This window comes from Trichechus manatus, unplaced genomic scaffold (assembly GCF_000243295.1).
Source record: "Trichechus manatus latirostris isolate Lorelei unplaced genomic scaffold, TriManLat1.0 scaffold00005, whole genome shotgun sequence".
Taxonomy (NCBI): domain Eukaryota; kingdom Metazoa; phylum Chordata; class Mammalia; order Sirenia; family Trichechidae; genus Trichechus; species Trichechus manatus.
Window position 1 is genome coordinate 23,015,656 of NW_004443941.1, and position 20,720 is coordinate 23,036,375.

Genomic DNA, 20,720 nt, shown 5'->3' on the forward strand with positions numbered 1-20,720 from the left:
TAAGATTACCAGTCATCACCACAGTAAAGAGTAACAGCAGTAGCTTGTCAGGTGAAGATCTATATAATGAGATAACCATGCCTGTGGTCCTATTTTCTGCTGAGAATCCCCACTCGCAGCCCTTCACCTCCTCCCCAACAGTGAAGCTGCTCCAAATGCAGCCTGCACCAGAAAGCGTGGAAAGCAGCATTGGCATAATTCTGCTTTTCTCCGATCCCAGATACCTGTTAGCTTTTATTCTTTGCTCTTATTTGCAAAACCAAATCAGTTACTCAGAGGGAAAAGGAGATTTCCCCCATCAGTGATTTATTTTATCACAAGATTATTTTATGTCCTGTCAATATTGATTTTAACAGTGGCTGTTGACTGGACATTTGTTCTTTAAGTTGTGTTGATTGGTTAAGACTCTGCTATTAAGTAATTCCCAACTTCTCAATAAAATATAAAAAGTTTATAAAATGTATGTGTACACAGAAAGAGGGAGAGATAGAGAAAGGGAACGAGAGAGAATTAGTTTTCTCTATCCGAGAAACAAAACTAGGACTACAGCATGTTACCACTCTGCATAAGTAAGGAAATGAGCCTGACCTTGACCATGTAAAATGGGTTTCTATTGATCCAGTGCTCAATGTGAAAAGGAAACAAACATAATAGATGATCAAAAACAAAGCTCTTAAACCATTTCCATATTCATCAAAAGGTATCTAAAAAGAGAACACCTAAAAAAAAAAAACAACTAGAATGCATCTTTCTTCTTTGCCGGTGCCAAAAATCTAAATCATAAATACTAATACATCAATAAGAGTTAGGATTTATCCAGCTGCCTTCTCTAAGTTACATGTAAATATAATTATCTTAAATTTTCATGACACTTACTAAGGGAAAAAACCCTGACCTTTCCATGATGTCGTACAAAGTGCCTTTGTACTTTGACTTCTTCTTCCCTACCACCTCCTAGCCATCCTTACCACCACCTTCACCTGGCAAGCTCCTATGCATGCTTCAAGATCAAGTTCAAATATCTCCTCTTTTCTAAAGTCTCCCCTGACTCCCTTAGACAGAATGAGTTGCTTCCCAACCCTATTCCCTCAGCCCTTACCCATCTCTCTGCCTCTCTTTCCATTAGACCAGCAGCTCCTGGACAGTGAGGGTTACAGCTGTGTTGATGTATTGTAGGAGTGTAATGACCTGTGTTAAATAAATAATTTTCTATGCATAGAGGAGTTCAAGACTTCTCTAAAATCAGTGAGTTGGAGAGGCAAACGACGAATATTTATTGAGCACCAACTATATTCTATACAAAAAGCTCTGGTGGCACTCGGCGACTAGACTTGAAAGGCTGGTGGTTCAAACTCACCCAGAGGCTGTTTGGGAGAAAGGCCTGGTGATCTGCTTTAGTAAAGATTATAGCCAAGAAAACCATATGGGGCACTTCTACTCTATCCCATGGTGTTGCTATGAGTAGAAAATCAACTCTACAGCACCTAACAACAACAAAAGTTCCACACATTGTGATAGGCCCTGGGGAAATGCGAGGAAGTTCATAGAGCACCGAGACATTTTTTCTGTCCCCAGCAAGTTTATGTGTTGTTGTTAGTTAGTTGTCATTGAGTCAGTTCTGACTCATGAGACCTCGTGTGTTCAGAGTAGAACTACTCCATAGGGTTTGCAAGGATCACCAGGCCTTTCTTCCAAGTTGCCTCTGGTTGGGTCCAAACCACCGACCTTTCAGCTAGTAGTCAAGCACTTCACCATTTGTGCCACCCAGGAAATCCTCAGTTTACCTGCTGGATACAGGTAATTAAAAACAAAACAGTACATAGTAAGTGTCCATCTTCAACACACACAATTAATATTAAGGAATTAATTCTAGGTTAGAGTAAAACTTGCTACTGCCAAGTCAGTTCTGATTCATAGAAACCCTATAGGACAGAGTAGAACTGCCCAGTGAGTTTCCAAGTTGCGCCTGGTGGATTCAAACTGCCAACCTTTTGGCTAGCAGCCATAGCACTTAACCACTGCACCACCAGGGTTTCCTAGGTTAGGAGTGGTCTTTCCTAAATAAGTTAATTGCAGGAGCTTTCATGTAAGAAGGGGCTGAAGCTGAGGTTTTGAAAGGTAAGTAGAATTTGATTAGATGGAGACTAGGAAGCTTTTCCAGACAATGGGATTAAAGTTAGAGAACCAAAACTGGTTTGGAGCAATAAGCAGACAGTGATAGAAGTAAGGTACCCTGTTTTCTTTAGATTGGTATGAAATTGGTTAAAACACTGTTTCCTAAATTTTAGTTATTCTCATACGTCCCTTAAATCTTTGCTTTGGCTTCACTCCAACCATACTATTATATACTTGGAGCCCTGGTGGCACGGTGGTTAAGAGCTATGGCTGCTAACCAAAAAAGTCAGCAGTTCAAATCCAGCAGCTGCTCCTTGGAAACCCTATGGGGCAGTTCTACTCTGTCCTGTAGGGTCACTATGAGTCGGAATCGACTCGATGGCATAGGTTTTGGGTGTTTTTTTTTAATATATACTGAAAGTAATTTTTAGAAATTGCTTCTTTTTTTAGTTCACTGAATTTATTTTAAAAAGGACATTTTAAACCACTGATTCGAATGAAAAACTCATATCGTTTGTCATAAATAGAAAGTAAGATTAAAAAATGTACAATAAAAAAAAGTTATTAAATTCTAGCTGGATACTGACAAGTGTTCTAGCACGGAGATCTATTTTCTCTTTCTTAAAATGGTAGAAACTCAAACTTTGGAAACTAGTTACAGACATAGCAGCACCAAACTAAGCATTTCCTCTTGATCAGAAGAACTGAAGAATGATTGAACAGGGAATAACATTTTCACTCACTGTGAGATTTGATTTCCTTTACTACCATGTTCGTTTATTTAATATCATGTTCTAAATCATGTCATTTTGTAAATTGCTCCATTAAACAGTGCCACCATTTTGCCCTTATTTTGTCGTTTCTCTATATTTTCTGCCTAAATTACCTTGAGATCTGTTCAAAGTAACTTGCCATGTTTAAGTGAAACTACAGAAAACGGAGCCATAATAAATACCCTCTCCCTATGGAGTTCTCTGTTTGCAATTCAAATAACAGCCCAAGTGACGATATTTCTTATCCTGGGAAAATAATTCTTATTGAACATGAATCTCAAAGACACAATGAAATCTACCGAAAATGTTATTCTGGGTCCAAGTATGAGCATTTGGTGAGAATCAAAATATGATTGATTTGAGAGCTTCGTGAATTGGACTTCATGTTATCTCGACCCTGCTTCATGGCTCAACACACATAATTTTGAGAGGACCAATCTTTGGGACTCTAATCAGAAACGTTTGCCTTCCCTTGAGTCATAACTCCCCAAGCCTACTATAAAAAATGACTTCTCTTGCTAAAATTCATTACCTTGCCCTTTTCTTTTGCCTCTGCTAGCATTCAGCAGCTTCTTGCCAGTCTAGCTTCACTTCGTTTTAGTCTTCATCGAATTTCTTGGTACCTTGTGATCCCTGGGGATAGGAAAGCAGATTTGCAAATATCCTTCTGGGAAGACACTCTTGAATACGTTCTAAAGGATTAGTTGATATGCTACATTGTGCTTTTGCCTTCGGTTGGTTTTGACACTTGATTTACAAGATGCTCCCAGCCCAGCAGTGAACATCTGGCCCAGGAAACATTCTCTGCAACAATGGCTAGAGCTGCCAATAGAGCCACCACAGCAGGGCCCCCTGGCAGAAGGGAAGCCGTGAGTCTTTAAAGGGAATGAGAGGTGTGGACTCTTAGGGAAACTGATTCCTAAATGCAAAAGTCAAGATGCTCATGTGTGTAAGCCTGGGCTAGAAGTCCCTCTCTTTTGATGTCTTCTCAGTCAACAGTTCTGTTTCAAGCCATTTTCCTAGAAGTCCTAGAAGTGAAGGCATCAGGGCTGACATCTTTCTGTAGGGCAGACACTTCCTCCTTGGGGATGTTGGTTGCTCAGCTTAACTCCAAAAGGAAGTGGCCTCTCTTGCTGCAGCATCCTGGACCTGAGGGATAAGGGGGCTGAGTGATTACAGGCCTAGTGTTTGTCCTTCACAAGTGCATGGCCTTTTCAGACTAGGATAAATCCTAATGACCTTAATGTAGAGAGGAGCCAACTGTGAGCTTCCCCTCATTAAAGGACTCTTGGGTCTATTAACATTTTCTCAGTACCCACTAGCCTCTCCTGCAGTGAATGCTACATGGCACTTGTAGAAATAATCATGCTCACATGGTGAGTCACTATTCACTCCCCAAAGGCCTCCCTCTCTCCCTCCCTGTTTACTTTAAGATTAACATTGTCAAGGTCTTCCTCACACTTCTCAGCTTTGCCCCAGAGAGAGGAAGCACTGGAGCCCAGGCATCTCACCAAAACGTGGAATAGCTGTTTTGCTGCTTAACTTGCAACAGGGGCTCTTGGTAAATGAGAGGCTAAAATCAGAATTTGCCTTCCACTTTCCCTGTGGTTCTGGGGCATTTCTGTGCCTCTAGAAAGGGGAGAGGAGCAGGCAGGATCTCCTCTATCCCTCAGGGACAGTCTAGCACTTTTAATTGTTTGTCTTTGCTCATGTGCTGAAGGAATGTGTACAAACGGCCAGCTGAGCCAGAGTCGCAGGGAACAGCTGGGTGCATCCCTCCACTCAGACAGCGTGTAGGCAGCGTCTTTCTTGGTGACAGCCCCTTCGAAGTTGTCTTTCCCGAACTACACTTTGGCATGAGCCATCAGCTTAGGTTTGGGGACATTATAACCACCTGCTGTGACAGTGATGTGCTGCCAGACATGCTAAGCTTCTGCCCAATCCTCCCCTCCAGACATACGATCGCACCCAAGGGACTCTAAGTAGGTCATTAGGGCTTCCTCTCTCCATGGCTTTCTTGTAGCAGGATCCAGGGATTACCCAATAAAACTGAGCACATTGCTCACTTTCTTGCCCTTCGCTTTCACAGAGGAATGTGATGACAAGCAGCCGTTGACCAGCAAAGAGGAAGAAGAGAGGCGTATTGCAGAAATGGGGCGCCCCATCCTGGGAGAGCACACCAGGCTGGAAGTGATCATTGAAGAATCCTATGAGTTCAAGGTATGCCTACCAACCCTGTCTATAGTGTTAGCCTGTGTTGTAAGAGCCATCTGGAAAGAGAGGCAGATGTAATCTCAGGAACTGGTTCATAAGTTAAGAGGCCTTTAGAGCAGATTCAGAATGGAGTTAGTAAGGGACCAAGTGGATCTCTAAACCAAACAACATCAGAACAATGGCCTAGCAGGTGGCATCATTTACTGCACAGAGACAAGTGCCCCAAAGGCAATTCCAAGAGCAGAAGAAACCAAGCTGTATCTAATAAAGCTAATACATCTATCGGAAGCAAAACATTCACACTGCTGAAAATTAAGAGGCTTTTGTTTTGTAGGGGTGCAGTTAATGTCCCTATGGAACATCCTGTTGATGAGCTTTCATTTGTATTTAGTCATCTCCTTCGGATTTTAGGACATTTTAGCATAGCCATTGAACTGAAGGTACAGTTCCTACCACTCATAATAGAGCTGATAAAGATGGATTCTCAATTCTTCTGATGGTAAAGATGTTTTTTCAAAACTGACCAAATGGGCCTGGGATGAGCTTAAGACATTGAGGTGACACTTTCTGTCTATCCTTAGCTGCTCCCTCTGGCCCTACCCCATCTTCCATCCTATCGCCACACAGTGGTAATATCTGAGAAGACTCTAAATGGAGCCACAACTCAGTTCTACACTAGGATCTAAGAAGAAGCTCCCCCTCTTTTGATTTCCAGAATTCCAAACCCAGAGCACAGTAATATTTTCTTCGCCTATTTTTCATCAGCAGACTCTGCTCCTGTCTGAAAAACTGGAATGAGGGTTCCAAAAGGGGAATCAGGCCACCAACTAAGAAGCCTCAGTATTTTATCTAGTAGTGGCCTCTTTTCCTTTGGCTGGGCCTATTAATTATTTTTTTTTAATTTAGTTCACACATTGAGGTGCCTGATAGGAGACAGGTGCAAAGAGAAATGTCTTTGCAGTTACAGTGGAATTTTTTAAAGATAAAAATGCAATTAAACTTTTCCCTTCACGCCACTGAGGATCTATCTAACTCTTCGGGCACTCATCCTGCTAGAATGACATATCAGGGGTAAACCCTAGGACTAATGGCTCTAGGAGGCCCCAACCGTCAGAGCACACATGTTGTTTGACACAGGGACTGGCTCCACACAGAGAGAGTAGCACACGCACAGATTCCCTGTCATCCCAGAGGTGCCGAAATCTCAGACTGTCCACTTCTGGGGACCAATTTGGAGATCTCTTGTCCAGGTGTGTCTGACCTCACTCTTCCCAATGCACCCTCTTTTCACCTGGAATCAGTGGGCCTGGCACCACTCACCAGCAGAGATTCCATGGGGTGGCATTTCTGGAGCAAGATTGAACCCTACCCCACCCTGGAATCTCATGAAGAATTGTATGTTCTCTCCCTTATGGAACAACCTCCACTTACCCCTTCCGTGCACTCCTGACTAGGAAGAGCAACCATGATAACTTTCCTCTAGGAAGCGTTGGACTGGCTATGGTGGGCACCGTCTTCCAGACTGCAAAACCTTCTTGAATCCAAAGCTCTCTCTAGCAACCACTCCAGTGAGCTGAGCATTTGAAAGTCTGCCCAGTCTCTTTACCTAAATCTAGCTTGTTTGGGGTACGTATCCTCCTAGAAAAGCTTCCTTGAACCATTTCTTCTCATCTCCTCATCGTCTATCAATACAATTATCCTTAACATAAAAAGAGCACCTTTGGGGCATGTGTCTAATGTGCCTTTAGGTGTCAATTTTCATATTTTTTTGTCATTCTTTGAGGAAATTTATTTTTCTAGAACACAGCTATTTTATGAAACTTGTTCAAAGCTCCCAGAATTGTATTAGAGACCCAAATCTGAGTGACACCTCCCAATGCCCCACTCTGCTTTGCCCAGCGTTCTTGTTTACCGTGTTGTGAATAAGGACATGCCTTTACTACCACCTATTGTTGAGGGCGAGGTTCTAAGAATCGCTTTGCAAGTCTAGTGCAGCGAAGAGAAGAGCTGATCACTGGCATTTATGATACCTCAAGATTAAGTGTAGATGGCAAAGCCCAGGCTCAGGTGCCTGGAATTCAAAGTCTTCTTCAGTAGCTCCCCCTCCTCCCACAGATCAGGGAAGGGCACATATGCAAATTAAGTCCTAGGAAGACCCCTGGTATTCCATAGTCCTCCAGGGTTAATGTGAACTAAAGTTTAAAATCTACCCTGGGTAATACATATGTTATCCCATGTAAGTTCCGTTTCTCTTAAAACCTTGTTCTTTAGCAGATCTGTGTTCAACTGTTAGAGCTGTTTATCTGCTCAACTGTTTATTCCTCAAGTGATGGGCTGCCCTGCCTTGGTTTCAGCACAAAGAGGCCTTCTTTGGAGGGTCCTGCTCCAAGTTTCCATTTCATCTGGCAGAATCAGAATTATTTCTTGTTACCTTCTGCACAGAACTTTGAACTGGTATCAACCAAGGTGCCCAGAGGACTTGAGAAGATGTGGCTGAGTCAAGAGAGAAAAGACAGGTGCTTGTCATGTGCTCCAAGTTATGGTGGCCACGAGCAGTGTCTGTTGTAGCTGTTATTGGGGCACTTGCAGTGATAGACACAAGGCTGGAGGCTGAAAGGTCACTACCCTAAGGACATGTAATCTAGCAGAGAGTGATTTTTGAAAACACAAAGTAGATCAGTTGGAGATGGGCCCTTGCATGTTTATTATCTTCTCATTGTTTCAAGTCAGTCCACGTGACTTTCCTTGAACTAACACATTGAGCATTATGGTTTTTCCTTTGGCCTTTCACTCAGGACCCCAGAATTGCACTTTTCTGACCCTCAGTTAGCTGATAACATGCTATTTCTCAAACCATAGTCAATTCAGATACACTGCACTAACCATGTACGGATTCTCACCTAACACAAATAATACGTGTTTTCTGCCCCTTTGCAATGAGTGGGAATTCAAGGATGCTCTGACAGTAAGTGTGGTTGTATGGTAGACTAGTCGATGCGGTAGTTTCTCTGGAAAGGGCAGCCCTGATGTCCTGGAAATGACCCTTCGCCCTGTGGTCACTGTGATGTATGGTAGTGCTTTGGGTGCATCTGCTTCCTTAGGTTTCTTGTGAATGTTTGGCTGCTCCTGTTGTCACATAAGTGACATTTAGAAAGCTAGAGGGTGCTAATTGTACAAAACCAAGTGCTTCAAAAGGTCTAAAGGAAAATAAGGGGGTATGCAAAGCAGTAGTAGTAAACGGGGGGAAAGTCAGTGCAATGTGCTCTAAACCATGAGAATTGACCTTTCATGTCTTGGCTTTTCTTGTCTGCAACAAAAGAAGGGTGAGAATGGAATTCTCTAGCAGCCACGAGGCTGACAAAATTAGTAGCCAAAGAAAAATCCATTTGTTGACGATCATACAGCAACCTGAAGTATCTGCTGTCTTACTGCATTTCATTCACAAACAAGAGTACAATAGTAAGAGTTTTGGGTTCTGTAACCTGCCTGCTACTTCTGGTTATTCACAGATATGTAATGCAGAGCAGGGCGTGTATTAATTCAGTTGCAGACAGCGCACTCTAGATGAAGCCAGGAGAGAAGCACGTTCACAAAGCGTTCGAGGGGAACGGATGGGCTTTTGCAACATGCACTATTCTAAACACTGTGGCTATTCTTCATTGGCCATTAGGCAGTGAAGAAGGCTTTATATTTGCTACTGAGAAGTTTCCATTTCAGAATGTTGCCAACAAAGGACTGTGCTTGTTTGCTTAATCATAACAATGTTTGATGTCAATACTGTTGTTCTGAGCCTAACATCTGCTATCTTTTATATAACTCTGGGGTTTCAAAATCAACAAGGTTTTAGATTTCCCAAGGTCTTAACAAACCCAGCAGTTATAATCTTATTCTTCTCAACCTTTCTAGAGTACCGTGGACAAACTCATTAAGAAGACAAACCTAGCCCTTGTGGTTGGGACAAACAGCTGGAGAGAGCAATTTATTGAAGCGATCACTGTCAGCGCTGGTGAGTGCCTTTCTCTGCATATTATAAATTAGAATGATCCATTCTGAGCTCAGTTTTACTACTGTGACTACTTGTTCTGTGGCAAAGCACCAAAGGACTTCCATGGTAAAATTAAAAGACAAGCAAGGTAGTTGTAGCACATATGCACGTTTTGGAGTCTAATATAGACTATTAAATGTCTTCAAGCATGGCATTCTTCCCCATCGATGCAGTCTTTCTTTCTGGAATCAGACAAGATACGTTTAAAGCCTGTTGTGTCTCTAACTCACAAAGCTTTGTCTGGAAAATTCCCTGAAAGCAGTACAAGATGGCCAAGAGAAAGTCAGAAAGGAAGGAGCAAAATCATAAGTGGAAAAGGATGACATTAAGACACATTACCACCACCATCTGCATCATTTTACACTCTCTTCAACAACGTTTAACAAATTAGTGTTTGCACTGGCTCTAGAGATGGATATAGAATCACATTCTGTTTATTCCTCTATGAGCAAAGTACAGGGTTTTATTTAGGAAAATCTCACAAAATGAAGTATTTTTCAAACTCTCAGAGTCAGAGACGCAGGGAAATTAAATATAGAAAAAAGTGTCCTTTTCCTGAATTGTCAAACCTTGTCCACTTTCTGTGTGATTGATTGTATAAAGGTAGAGAAAATCCTTCTCAAAGATTCATGAAAGCAACACTAACATGGGTTTTTTTTCCCGGGCCTTCTGCTCGATCTACACTCATACTTTCCTCACTGGCTCATCTCTCCTATTGCAGCTAATGAACAAAGCTAGAGCTTTCTAAATAGTGATTCCCAAACTGTAAAATATGGAAACAGCATCACTAGCAATTGGGCCATGACTTCTAGTACAACCCCCTCCTTCCAATCTGCCCTAGGATAATTTGACAGATTTCCCAAGTACAGTGGGAACAGAGGGTGGTAAAAAATTGTGTGTCTGCTTATTATTAGTGCTGATTATATCCATGCTTTGGTTTCTTGTCATTGAGTATACAACAGAAATTTATGAACATTAAATGGTGGCTAATTGCTTAGGAGAGTGGGTTTGGAATTTACACTGAATTCTCATACAGGGAAGGGAAAACTCCCTCATATGGTTGATGTTTTTCTATAAATCTAAGATTAGCATCTGACGCGTGAGCTATACTCCCTCTTCACGGAAAAATGAAAAGGCCAAAGGTGGATCGAATAAGAAACTGCTCCAATGGTAGAAAACATTAAAAATGTTCCAAATTGTTTTATGGGCTTTGACAGATTCCAATTGAGCAGTAAAGGCAACATAAACCTTAGTGAACCTTTCCTAGGTGTTGCCAGGCTTCCTCTGACCGCAGATGTATGAGTGTTTGCGTAATGGTCACACGGTGGTCACCACGTGCTCATTTTTCTATGTGTCAGTCATTGTTCTTGGTACTCGGATATGACAGTGTACAAAAGACAGATAGCGGTGCCCAAATGGAGCTTGTGTTCTAAGTGTACGTATGCCGGTGATCCCCATCATGGAGAACAATCAAGCTGTGGAGGCAGACAGGAAACGTGTAGGGGCTGCAATTATAGATAAGGTGGCCAAGATGGCACCGTCGATACACACGTTAATGCCAAATTTGCTTTTCTAGAAGTGGAGTGGTTTTGTGTGGGTCCATTCACACATTTTTATAACCCTTAAGGACCCTGGCCAAAATTGATGACCACTCCATGGCAATGGAAAAAGGTAGTTACAAGGCCAAAGTCATATCATCCATCCTGTTCAGGACAGATATACAGAGAAACAGCTGTAAAAATGTTAATGCTTCGTACTCTAAAGGAATGAATTTTGTCTTGCACTTTTATATATATTTAAAAAATGCCACCAGTAACCACTGAGTCATTTTTGACTCATGGCGACCCTATGCATGTGAGAGCAGATGTGTGCACCATAGGTTTTTTTATTTCTGTTTTTGTTTTGTTTTGTTCTGATAATTATATAGGTAACAGAATATTTGCCAGTTCTGCAGTTTTCACATGTACGGTTTAGTGACATTAATGATATTCATCATGTTGTTTAACCATCACCGCTCACCATTCCCAATGGCTGATTTTTGAGAAGTATGCATAGCTAGGCCTTACTTCCAAGGTGTCTCTGGGTAGACTTGAACCTCCAACCTTTCAGTTGGCAGCTGAGCACGTAAACAACTTGCATTACCCAGGGGCTCCTTCATATTTATTGTATGAATTATATCCTCTCAAAATCCCATGAGGAAGGTATAATTATAATTATTATTATTATTATCTTATCGAGGAGGTAACTGAGACTCAGTGAGGCTGCCTGGCTTTGGAGCATAGCTCAGAAGCTCTGATTTACCAAACAGTAGTCCAGTGTCCCATCTACTACTGCCTTTTAGAAATATAAAAGTGAGAAAATTTCTCCCCTCCTCTGTCCCATTGAGTGGCAGTGGGATTGTCACCTATAACCATAATCCTTTGAAGAACTGCAATGAATAAAAGGCAAAACTCTCAAGCGCCCTTATTTGCCACACAATATATTGTGTTTTATGTTTCCAAATGACTGCTTGGGAATAAGACACAGTTGCTTAGAAATTTGTAGGCTGCTGGATGAATTGACTTTATTTACAATTTGGAGACATAAAATATCAGAAAAGCAAACCCATATTTTATAGGCACTAAATTACACAAAGGGAAGTTAGAAAGCTCAGTACTTGTCATTATGAGTAAATTTAAGTGTTAAAGGATGTTAATGTTCCTAGGTTGTTAAACGAACAATAAAATTTGTAAAGCAGCCCTGATTGAAAACAGACTTGCATTAGATTTTAGGATTTCATGGCTAGAGTTGAGAATCAGAAAGATTTGCCTTATTAAAAATATTAAATTACTTTTAAAGGGCTGCGCTGGGGGTAGGCTTTTTCCTATACAACTTTCTGTGCAAAATTAAGTCTATACTTGTTGCTAGAACAAAAATGGTGATTTTGTAAATAGAATTCTGCTTCTCTTTCTCATTGGTTATATTTAACGTTGTTCCAAGTTAACCCCCTAGCAATCTCTTTGTTCCCCCACTTCTCCTGACTTCCATAGCTCAGTACCTGAGTCTTCTATGACCATCATGTTTCTGGGATCCAAGTTCTTACTGTCCATATTTAAAGAGTGGAAGGACTTGGGAGACTCCAGAGATTAGGAAGGGATTAAACAGCAATGTCCCAATGGCTATCCTGTCGCTTCCTGGGTTGAATACCCAGAGCAGTGGTGTGCAACAGGAAGTAGCTATGAGAAAATTCCAAGGCAAGTCCTAGGCCACCAGGTACACGTCAGCACACGCATTTCTAAATGAAGCCAGCATTCTCTGTATGCTCAGTTTGAGTTTTCCTTAACTCCTCCTTCTTCCTAGGGCCTCTCTGGGGGCAGAATGGTGGGATGACTTTAAGAAATCTTGTGCCAACTGGGATATAAGGGGAAAACGGGTATTTCAGGGAAGAGGGCAAGCATTAGCTGAGGAAGAAGAACCAGGATGCCAATCCCAATTCCACAACCGCAATATTGTTGTTCTTCAGAGCAGCCTGAGGCCGTGGCGAGGTGGACGAGAGAGAGTGATTGCAAGCCTGACTTTGGATTCAGACAGATGCTTGTTCGTGTCCCAGCCCTTTATAGAAACTCCCTGGGTGACTCTGGGCAACTTAACCTCTAAATCTCAGCTGTCTCATATGTACAGTGGGGATAATTACACCTCACTTGAAGAGTGACTCCAAGGATTAATTAAGGCAATACATATTTTCATAAGGTCATCTATACATTTGGATATCATCTATACATTTGGAAGGCAAATCATCTTGAACGTATTATAATAAAATATACCCAAATTTTGTATAAATGCAGTCAATTCAGTTTCATCACTAAATGACTAAGTGACTAAAAACACTAGTTGACCTTTTTATTTTAATGTATCACACATGCTATTTTATTGATAAGAAAGTCAGGATTCTGAGAAAACAGTGTAGCCTGCTCAAGACGTAAAGCTGGTAAGTGGCAGAGGCTAGGTACAAAGCAGCCTAGGATCCCCTGCAGTCTGAGGATGCATCCAGTTACTGTGCCTGTGGGGCCTGAGTGTACATATGCACATACACAGACATACATGCACGCACCAGCACATACTCAAACACAGTCACACATGTACATGCACAAATGCATGCATGTACACACACAGACACAGACGTACATGCATATACACATACTTACATAGATGCACATAAACACACACAGTAACGTGCCCATGCACCTCGTATGGCATGCATCTTTATTCATTTGGTATTTGAACTGCAGCTTGAAATATGAAGGCTTTTTTCCTTAGTGTTCATTAAGCCTCCTTCTTACAGCCTAGTTCTTGGTTCCTTAGATGCCATTCAATTCCCTAATGAACAGAGGGAAGTGTTTGTTTGCCTAGGTGCATCCACAGGCTTCTCCTGCCTCGGGATTTGTGACAGTCTTTCAAGAAAGTCAACACACTGCCTGCCCTCTCTTCTACCTGATAATTTTAAATATCCACCACTAAGGATTTTTCTGAGATCCTGTTACTTTTGCCGTGGACTTTGCCACTTACTTTTTTTTTTTCAAATTGTTTTGTGATGTTGGGTGCAATCCCCACATTGGGTCAGCACTATCCCCATTTTCCTTTCCACCCCGGGTTCCCGGTGTCCATTCATCCAGTTTTCCTGTCCCTTCCCTGTGTCCTTTCATCCAGCTTTCCTGTCCCTTCCTACATTCTCGCCTTTGCTTTTGGGCAAGTGTTACCCACTTGGTCACATATACTTGATTGAACTAAGAAGCACATTCCTCATGTGAGTTATCATTTGTTTTACAGGCCTGTCTAATCTTTGGCTGAAGGGTGGACTTCAGGAGTCGCTTCAGTTTTGAGTTAGCAGGGGGTCGGGGGGCTATAGTCTCGGGGGTTCCTCTAATCTCTGCCAGACCAGTTGCCATTCACTTTGTCATAGTATCTATTGCCATCCTCATACTGAAGGAGCACTCAAAAGTGGCAGCAAAACAAGAACAAAAAAGCTTTGTAGTCTTAATTCTGTCTCTTAATAACTTTATAACCTTGGCAAAGTAACCTTCCTCAATTTTCGTTTCATCAACAAAATAAGAGGGTTGTACTAAGCAAGTTCTAAGATTACATCCAACTTTGAAATGTGAGAGGTCTGTCGATGACCATTATTGTCCCTCAGCTCCACTGATGGCATTGTGCTTCGTGGCCCACCTGATTTTGGCAATGGAAGAACATACCCTGTCCACCTACCTAGCTTAACTAAATAAAATAGCAAAATAACAGCATACAGTCCACATCTATTCTTCTAGAAGGAGAAGGATGAGATGATAGTCTTCACAAATTATCCTCAAGGAAGATTAAGTGAGATATGATGACTCAAAAGTGCAGAGCGTTCTCCCTGCTCTGTAACTGGAGCTTGGAGAAGCCCGTGGAATCCTCCGCAGTACGGGGCTAACATCCACCACGGAAGCCAGGCTCACCCATGCACTTGCTATACTGCAGAGTAGATCACAGTCGGAGAACTGACTTTAGCAAATACAGAGGTGGGAAACTGTGGTTTCCTGAACTTAGCAAACCAATATGGAGACTAGCACAGCGTGGGGACGCTCTGTCATCAGTCCATCATCCACGCATGCTATGTGCATTAATAAAGACCCTCAATTAAATTGCATTATTTGATATCCAAAACTGTCAACCCTATGATGCCCCTCGACAGTAATTTACTTGAAAATACTGCCAGCCTGAGGACTGACCCACTCAAAAAGTCGTCAGGAATAAATAATAAAAATGTTGCCTTAAATTACTTTCAAGGGATTTCCATGCAACCTGGCCTACGGAGGAGTCTTTCTAGGTGTCTCCTCTATAATCAGACATCATTACTGTGGGGACGCGCTCATCACTTACTGTGTTATCTCTGGGACATAGGAACATCCCATTTCAGCGGTTAAAACATCCTGCTAGGTCAAATTTGACATAGTCTCAGAGTGACTAAAAGACAACTAAGAAAAAAAAAAAAAAAGAGGGGAAGGGTATTAGGGACCAGTTCTCATTTTGCCCTGTTTCTTACTTGTGCAACTAGACCGTTTCTTAGTTATGTTTCGTCTAAAATCAGAAGCTGACTGAGGTTCATGTAAAAGGATCCTGGTTTTATGAGGAAAGTATGATTAGTTAGGTACAGAAGTTTTTAACTCAGTGAACCAAAAACTTATGTATGAAATTTCGGCTCACTCTTTGCTTACACTATGTTATCATTTATTGATAGCCTAGTACATGGCCAGTGCTTTGTATAGATTATTTTTATTTCTCACAGCCATACTCCGAAGTAAGTATTTTGTGTCCTAAGTTTACACTTGAGGATCCGGAGGCCCAGAGAGGTTACACAACTTGTTCAGGGCAACATAACTAGCAAGTGGCCAGCTAGACTATGAAACCCCATCTTGGTGAGTCCAAAGCCAGTAAATTTTCTACTCGACCATACTGGTCCCTCTTAAAACTTTAAATTAGGTCTCAAGTGGCCAGACTTCAGATGAGCTAGTGTAGGACAACCAGGTTGAAGCTGATAAGTCCTTTACTCTAAGTTATACACAGTAAAGTTGAGGGTTTGGAAAAGAGTGTGGAAGTCTTAGACAGAAGTGCAGAATGACCGGAAAAATAGAATTAAACGTGGACAGGATCGGTCCCTGAATTTCCCAGAAAGTCCAGGTTTATCCATCATGAGGAAACTAGAGTAACATCCAAGTTGTTTTAGAGATCTTGGAATTTTATTTATCTATCTTCTGCTATAAATTATGTCAGTTCTTCTGAAACAAAACAGAATCAATGTCCAACTTTTTCTCCGAACTCCTGGGCTTTCCTAGTTACATTATTAGTTATTTAAGTAGATTTTTTTTTTTTTTGCTTAGAATCATGGGGATGCTCGAAATAATAGGAATAAAGTTTGAAGACTTGACTCTAACAGGAGACATGAACAACATTGCTGCCATCCAAATTAGCACTTGTCTCGTTTTTCAGTAGACATCAAAAATATTCACATTCTTTGTGATAGAGAGTACATATAACATGAATGACAAATAAAGCATTCAACTTTAAAAGATTATGTTTGCATCTTTGGCATCTCTGGAGACTTGCGTTCAACTGGCTGAAGAGCCACCAACCAGTTGTGTGGCTCTAGACGAGTCTTCTAGCCTCATCTGTGCAGTAAAGAGATTGACTTAGATGACCTCTGTATGTTGTTTTTTGGGACATGAAAATACTAACCCTAAATGAACCCTCATTTTCAGCAATAGAATGTCAGCTCACTTTCCGTGGTACTGCCATTTGAAGTTTAGGGCTCTGACTTTAATCAGGATGGAATATCTGCCGTAGAGTGCATGTTAGATAAATTGGATAATTACACCAACTTGGCCAAAGCTCATTTAAGACATCTGGTGCTTAAGACACACTGTCTCATGGCCATGTTAACTAAATTCAGTAGATGCTCTTCCTTACTTTGAATTAGATATCAGAAAATAAAAATTTCTTTAACTTCTTATCAGAGCCCCTTTCAAAAATGCCCACACTGGATTATAATTTAGTTATAATTCTATTTTCTAAGTTTAAAGTATAGCATTTGAAAAGCATTGTTTTATCTTTTGTAAAATCTTACAGTTATTATTCATGATGTCATTCGCTATACTTGAAGATAAATTCCTACTTTAGTTTAAAGAAAAGAGGTTATGTTTTCTCAGGACATTAATTTGATCATCTCTGCAATTAGAAAATCATAACTATATAATGGAATGTTTTCTTATTTGCTTTGGCTATCAGAAAACGTAGTCAGTTTTTTGCCCAGCTGTTCAAAATTCCTTCCACTCAGGTATCTGAAAGCATCCTTTCTTTTTGCTTTCTTCAGAGATTTTTTTGTTATATTTTATCTTTAAGTATCTTATACTCTATTAATAAGTGCAGAATCCTCAAGTCCTCTTAGAAGTAGAAAAATCTAAATTAAAATCTTTAAAAAAAGAGAAAAAATAAAAACAGCAAATCTACCTTGTTCACTACTATTTCTCCGGCACCTAAGATAGTGTCTGGCAATGGTAAATATTTGTTAAATAAAGGATGAATGACTTTATGTGTGAATCAGTGTTTTCTGATCCACATGTAACTGGGTTAACAGACCATTTTCATGACCTCATTCTGTCATGTCTGATCTAGAAAAATCTGTGTAAATGTGCACATACTCTCACACACATACCATGTTTCAAAAGAGTTAGAGACGTATATAATCCATATAAAAGACATGCAAATACGCATATGCACATATTTGTACACATAAAATGTGTTTATTTGTGTGTGCCCAAATTAGATATACAAATCCATTTAAAAGCCGATTTTCATAGTGTAATTTTACTGTTATTTAGCAGATAATTATGATCCTAACTGACAAAGAGGAAGAACAGAAAGCATGAGTGAGAAAGAGGATGAGAATAAGTTCCAGAGAGAAAACTATTTCTGGGAGAGAGATTCTGGGGCCATACTGGAAGGTAGGCGAAGCAAATCCAGGCTATCTATCCACTGAGCAGTGTCAGTGATGGGAGGATACAATTTTGAATCGTAGCTTCAACTACCAGTTTCTGAAGGAGACAGGCCAGCAACACAGGGGTGGAAGTACGACAGGGTGGGAGAAAAAGCAATTGTTTTCTTGTCCCTGGATATGCTTTAGTTGATATTTCTGAAAAGAATATTGGCTTGTTGGGCTGTTTTCTCTTAAATTGCTTATTACAAAATCTTGAGGAAAACGCTGTATTGAAGGGCTCCGGAATGATTCAGGGCTCTTATGTGTAAGCCTGAAGTCACGTCTCTAATGAGGCTTTTGTCTGGAGAGACAGCAGCTCAGCTCTGCAAACAATGCGCCATCGTTGGATCCAGTAGCTCTTTTGTCGGTGTTGGTTGCTTGCGATGTGAATACAGTTTTATTTGTTGCTTACACATCAGTGCACGTGGCATGGCGGTGACTTTTCAGTCCCAGGCGGGAGCCTTTGTAGGCTGTTTCAGGGGGGAACATTTCAGCATAATCCAAAAAGATGGAAAGAGGAGGAAACGTAGCCACCCGTCCCCCACAACACACACCACATAGGCAGAGAGGAGTCTCGTAAAAGTGACTTGCAGCATTAATTCTTGCTGCTCACAGCCTGCTTTCTTGATAAAAATCTTGTCATCCCAACTCCCACAATCAAAAGGTGCTTGGATGAGCCCACAGGTTTTGACACCGCCTCGCACCATGCATCTCCCCCACCTGGTCTTTCTCGTGTCTTGGGCCTGTTAGAGCATCTCAGATCAAATTCCCTGTATGGAGCTGGAAAGGAGCTTAGTGATCAGCTGTTCCAATCACCTCTCTTTTTCATAGACAAGAAACTGAGCCAGGGAGGGAAACTCTCCTCCAAGGTCACACAAAGCTTGTTTTAGAACCCAGGGCTCTTGCTCTGTGATCTGCTGTACCATGTGGCATTGCTCCCATTTTTCTTTCCAATTTGGGATTTGTGCCTTAATACTGAAACATTCCACGCCTGCTCCCTAATGTTGCCTGTGGGTTCCCTGATGATGTGATGCTTTAGCCCTTTGGTGACCCGTGGGCATACGGTATCCCAACCACTTTTTATGCCACTGGAGTTCTTGGGGCGTATACTTTTCCCACTGAAAGTACTTGCTGCCCTTCAGTGGGGAATTGTGTAATGCAAAAGGCAAAAGAAACGTTAGTTGAAATGAAGTACCTGGAGTATGAGGCTTGAAAGTAAGGTAATGCAACCAGGAATGTGGTTGGGTAAAAATGTCTCTTGTAGCTTTTGTACCCCTAGATAAGCCTTGTAAGTATATGTATGGTTTCCTGTGTGATAGTCAGGGAGCCCTGGTGGGCTTGATTTTATTTTGTGTGTGTGTCTGTGTCATATTTGAAAAACCAGAGGTTCTCCATGTAACCTAATGGAAGACACCCCACCATATTTTCAGCAATCAAGGTTCACTGGGACAGACAGTCACCATCAATCAATCAGCAGGCTTGAGTACGCAAAAAGTTCCATTGTATCCATGTAGTCCCAGATAATATTTCTCAAAATCCATATTACCAACCAAACATTTAAACATACCCCATGACACAGCATACTTCCATTAATGAAAACACATGGTATCCAAAAAAAAAAAAATCAAAGCAGAAGATAATATGGTTAGGATGAGTCAAAGCAAAGACTGACGCTTTCCTGAGCCAACACCTTAGCAGCAGTGAATGAGTGAATGGCCTCACCATTGGTGAATAGTTGTTTCATGTTGACACAAGCCTCACAGCAACCCTGTGCAGTAGGTATTAATGAATGCATTTACGAGGTGGTGAAACAGAAGTTGGGATTCACACCCTGGTCAATGAGTTCTCATTCAAAGGCTGATCCTCTTTCCACCTTGGCACACTTGTGCCTCCCAGAGCTTAATGCCTGTTAGCCACAGGCTTATTTCCATTCTTTAAGCTCTACTCTTGCCTCAGGGTCTGTGCACAAGCTGTTTTCCTCTGTGTGGAAGACTTTTTTCCTCAGGCTGCCTTGTTCTCATCATTAAGGTCACTTCCTCAAGAAGGATGAAGGCCCTGGGTGGTGCAAACAGTTAACACCAAAAGGTTGAAGGTTCAGTCCACCAAGACCATCTCGAAGGAAAGGCCAGGTGATCTACTTCTGAAAAATCATCCATTGAAAACCCTGCGGAGCACAGTTCTACTCTGACACACATGGGGTCGCCATGAGTCCCAGTTGACTCCACGGCATGTAGTTTGGTTTTCCTCAGAGGAGTTTCTTAACCACCCAGTCACTCTTGATTATGATACCTCATGTCACTGTCTTCATATCTGAAATCACCATGTTTGTTCATTTGTCTATTTGATTACTTACGTTTCCCATTGCCAGAATGGAAATTCCATGAAATCTGGAATCTTGTTTGTCTATATTTCCAATGCCTAGAATTGCTCCTGCCACATAAATTGTTAATAAACATTTACTGAAGACATGAATGGTACTAATAAAGTCCCTCCCTCAACCCTCCATTCCCTTTGAACATTTACTAGAGAAGTTGGTTCAGGTTGAGGGTTCAACTTAGGCTTGTGGTACAGAAGGGTAACCTGAAATATTTTTTGAGTTTAGACCTATAGCCTTAATAACATTTGCACCAAGCCTTAGCAAAATAAGGTAGACGGGACACAGACTGATTGATAGTGAGAGGAAAAGAGATATTTTTAAGGTGATTTATATTGAAGAAAAGCATCACAATAGCTCAATACAGGGTGATTATTTATGAAAGACTAAAAAGCCCTTTGCCAATAGACAAACAAGATTGTCAGCATCCACCTCAGCCAGCCTACCCTATAAAGAAAGTGCTCATGAGCAGTGAGAGCAGGGAGCTGCTGCATCTGAATTCTACCGACAAGCTAATCCTCCCGTCCCAACTGAGTTTACAGTATTTAAGCATTTAATTCTTCTTACAAATCTCATTTATCTTTTCAGAAGCACCAAAGGGAAAGGTAGTTATGGCCATCCTCATTTTCTAGGAGGAAAAACTGAGACACAAAG

General features: G+C 41.3%; 1 protein-coding gene across 12 annotated transcripts in view; it reads left to right on the forward strand.

The window, feature by feature from the left end:
• Positions 1–20,720, forward strand: part of SLC8A1 (solute carrier family 8 member A1) — a 363,153-nt gene that overhangs the window by 305,292 nt on the left and 37,141 nt on the right. For 9 of the 12 annotated variants that reach the window (XM_004369523.3, XM_004369524.1, XM_004369528.1 and 6 more), the window contains 2 exons: positions 4,978–5,108; positions 9,009–9,108. In XM_004369523.3, coding sequence (XP_004369580.1) covers positions 4,978–5,108; positions 9,009–9,108 — 231 coding nt within the window. Of the gene's footprint in view, positions 1–1,928; positions 1,935–4,572; positions 4,584–4,977; positions 5,109–9,008; positions 9,109–20,720 lie in introns of all 12 variants that reach the window. The other 3 variants (XM_004369530.2, XM_004369531.2, XM_004369529.2) reach the window with 3 other exon arrangements.